The sequence below is a fragment of the Crocuta crocuta genome, unplaced genomic scaffold, assembly GCF_008692635.1.
Source record: "Crocuta crocuta isolate KB4526 unplaced genomic scaffold, BGI_CrCroc_1.0 scaffold32, whole genome shotgun sequence".
Taxonomy (NCBI): domain Eukaryota; kingdom Metazoa; phylum Chordata; class Mammalia; order Carnivora; family Hyaenidae; genus Crocuta; species Crocuta crocuta.
In genome coordinates this window covers 9,714,306-9,715,873 of record NW_027529424.1, presented here as the reverse complement: position 1 = coordinate 9,715,873, position 1,568 = coordinate 9,714,306, and the positions used below count along the sequence as shown (strand labels likewise).

General features: G+C 66.3%; 1 protein-coding gene across 1 annotated transcript; it reads left to right on the top strand.

The window, feature by feature from the left end:
- The first annotated feature begins 397 nt into the window (after positions 1-397).
- LOC144226929 (calmodulin-like protein 3) lies at positions 398-847 on the top strand. Its single transcript, XM_077758422.1, has one exon. It carries the CDS (start codon positions 398-400, stop codon positions 845-847), a length of 450 nt encoding a protein of 149 aa, XP_077614548.1.
- Positions 848-1,568: the final 721 nt, after the last annotated feature.

Sequence of the window (1,568 nt, the reverse complement as noted above, 5' to 3'; positions counted from 1 at the left end):
CAGAACGTCCCCAGAAGGGAAGCCGCTTGTTTCACCGAGTGACAGTCTGGCGATGGGAGAGGAGGAGGGGACAGGGTGTCCCCCTGGAGGGTTTCCGACAGCTGTTAGCCGGGTGGGTGGGAGCAGTGCACGCGCGCACACACACGCGCGCACACACACACACACACACCTGGAGGCACTGGCATCAGCCCAACCCTCCGCCGGCCCGTTCCTGGACCGGACTCCTGTCCCAACAGCGCCCGGCCCGGGGCAACCGCAGGGCGGGGAGTCAGTGCCAGCGGAGCCCTGCTCCTTCTTAAGCGTCCGCCAGTCAAGCCCGGGCCAGACAGCTAGCCAGCCGGCGCCCCTCGCGCGGCCACCTGTCCCCCGAGCCCGGCGGCTGCCACCGCACCCCTCCATGGCCGACCAGCTGACGGAGGAGCAGGTGGCCGAGTTCAGGGAGGCCTTCTGCCTGTTTGACAAGGACGGGGACGGCGCCATCACCACCCAGGAGCTGGGCACCGTCATGCGGTCCCTGGGCCAGAACCCCACGGAGGCCGAGCTGCGCGACATGGTGGGCGAGATCGACCGCGACGGGAACGGCTCCGTGGACTTCCCCGAGTTCCTGGGCATGATGGCCCGGCAGCTGAGGGGCAGGGACAGCGAGGAGCAGATCCGGGAGGCCTTCCGCGTGTTCGACAGGGACGGCAACGGCCTGGTGAGCGCCTCCGAGCTGCGGCACGTGATGACCAGGCTGGGGGAGAAGCTGAGCGACGCGGAGGTGGACGAGATGATCCGGGCCGCCGACGTGGATGGGGACGGCCAGGTCAACTACGAGGAGTTCGTGCACATGCTGGTGTCCAAGTGAGGGGCCGCCCCGGCCCGACTGAGGCCTCTGCCTCCGCTCTGGCGGGAACCTCGGCCGGGCCTTGCTCCCTGCATCCCTCCCGCCCGTCTGGGCTTGCTGCTTCCCCGCCCGGGTGACCCCACCCCCCTTCCTGCACCCCACTTTGTCCCCTTCTTTCCTGCCAACCCCCAGCCTGTTCTCAGCCGGAATGACACGGGCCACCCCTGGACCCAGCAAACACCAGATGCCTCTGCCACTGACGTCACTCTGCGCTGATGGGGACCTGGGGAGGGCTCAGCGTGGCATCACAGAGCCCTCTTGGCTGGGACCCTGGAGGGCACTTAGCACTGGGGCCAGGGCGGCGGGAAGCCCAGCACCCAGGGGCTTCCAGAGCCCCTGTGGCTGGAAGGCTCCATCTGGGGGTGGGAGGGGCCCGGCCCCCGGAGGGAGGCTGATGAGCCGCTGATCAGGCTTCCTGAGAAACATCACCTCCTCCCACCAGCGCTTGCTTGTCTATGATTCATCCTTTGAAGCCAGAGTAACTCTGGGGTCGGTTGTAACATGTTCCTGCCCAGCTTTGCGGAGGGAAATTTGAATGAGGGGAGACAATAAAACACTTGCGTCCCCCGTCACGGCTCCTCGTGGTCTGGCTCCCACTGAAACGATCCTCGTCTCTACTTCACGGTTTAAGTGAGGCGGGTTCTCCATGGTTGAGCTTTTTGAAAAGGCAGTGAGACCTCGC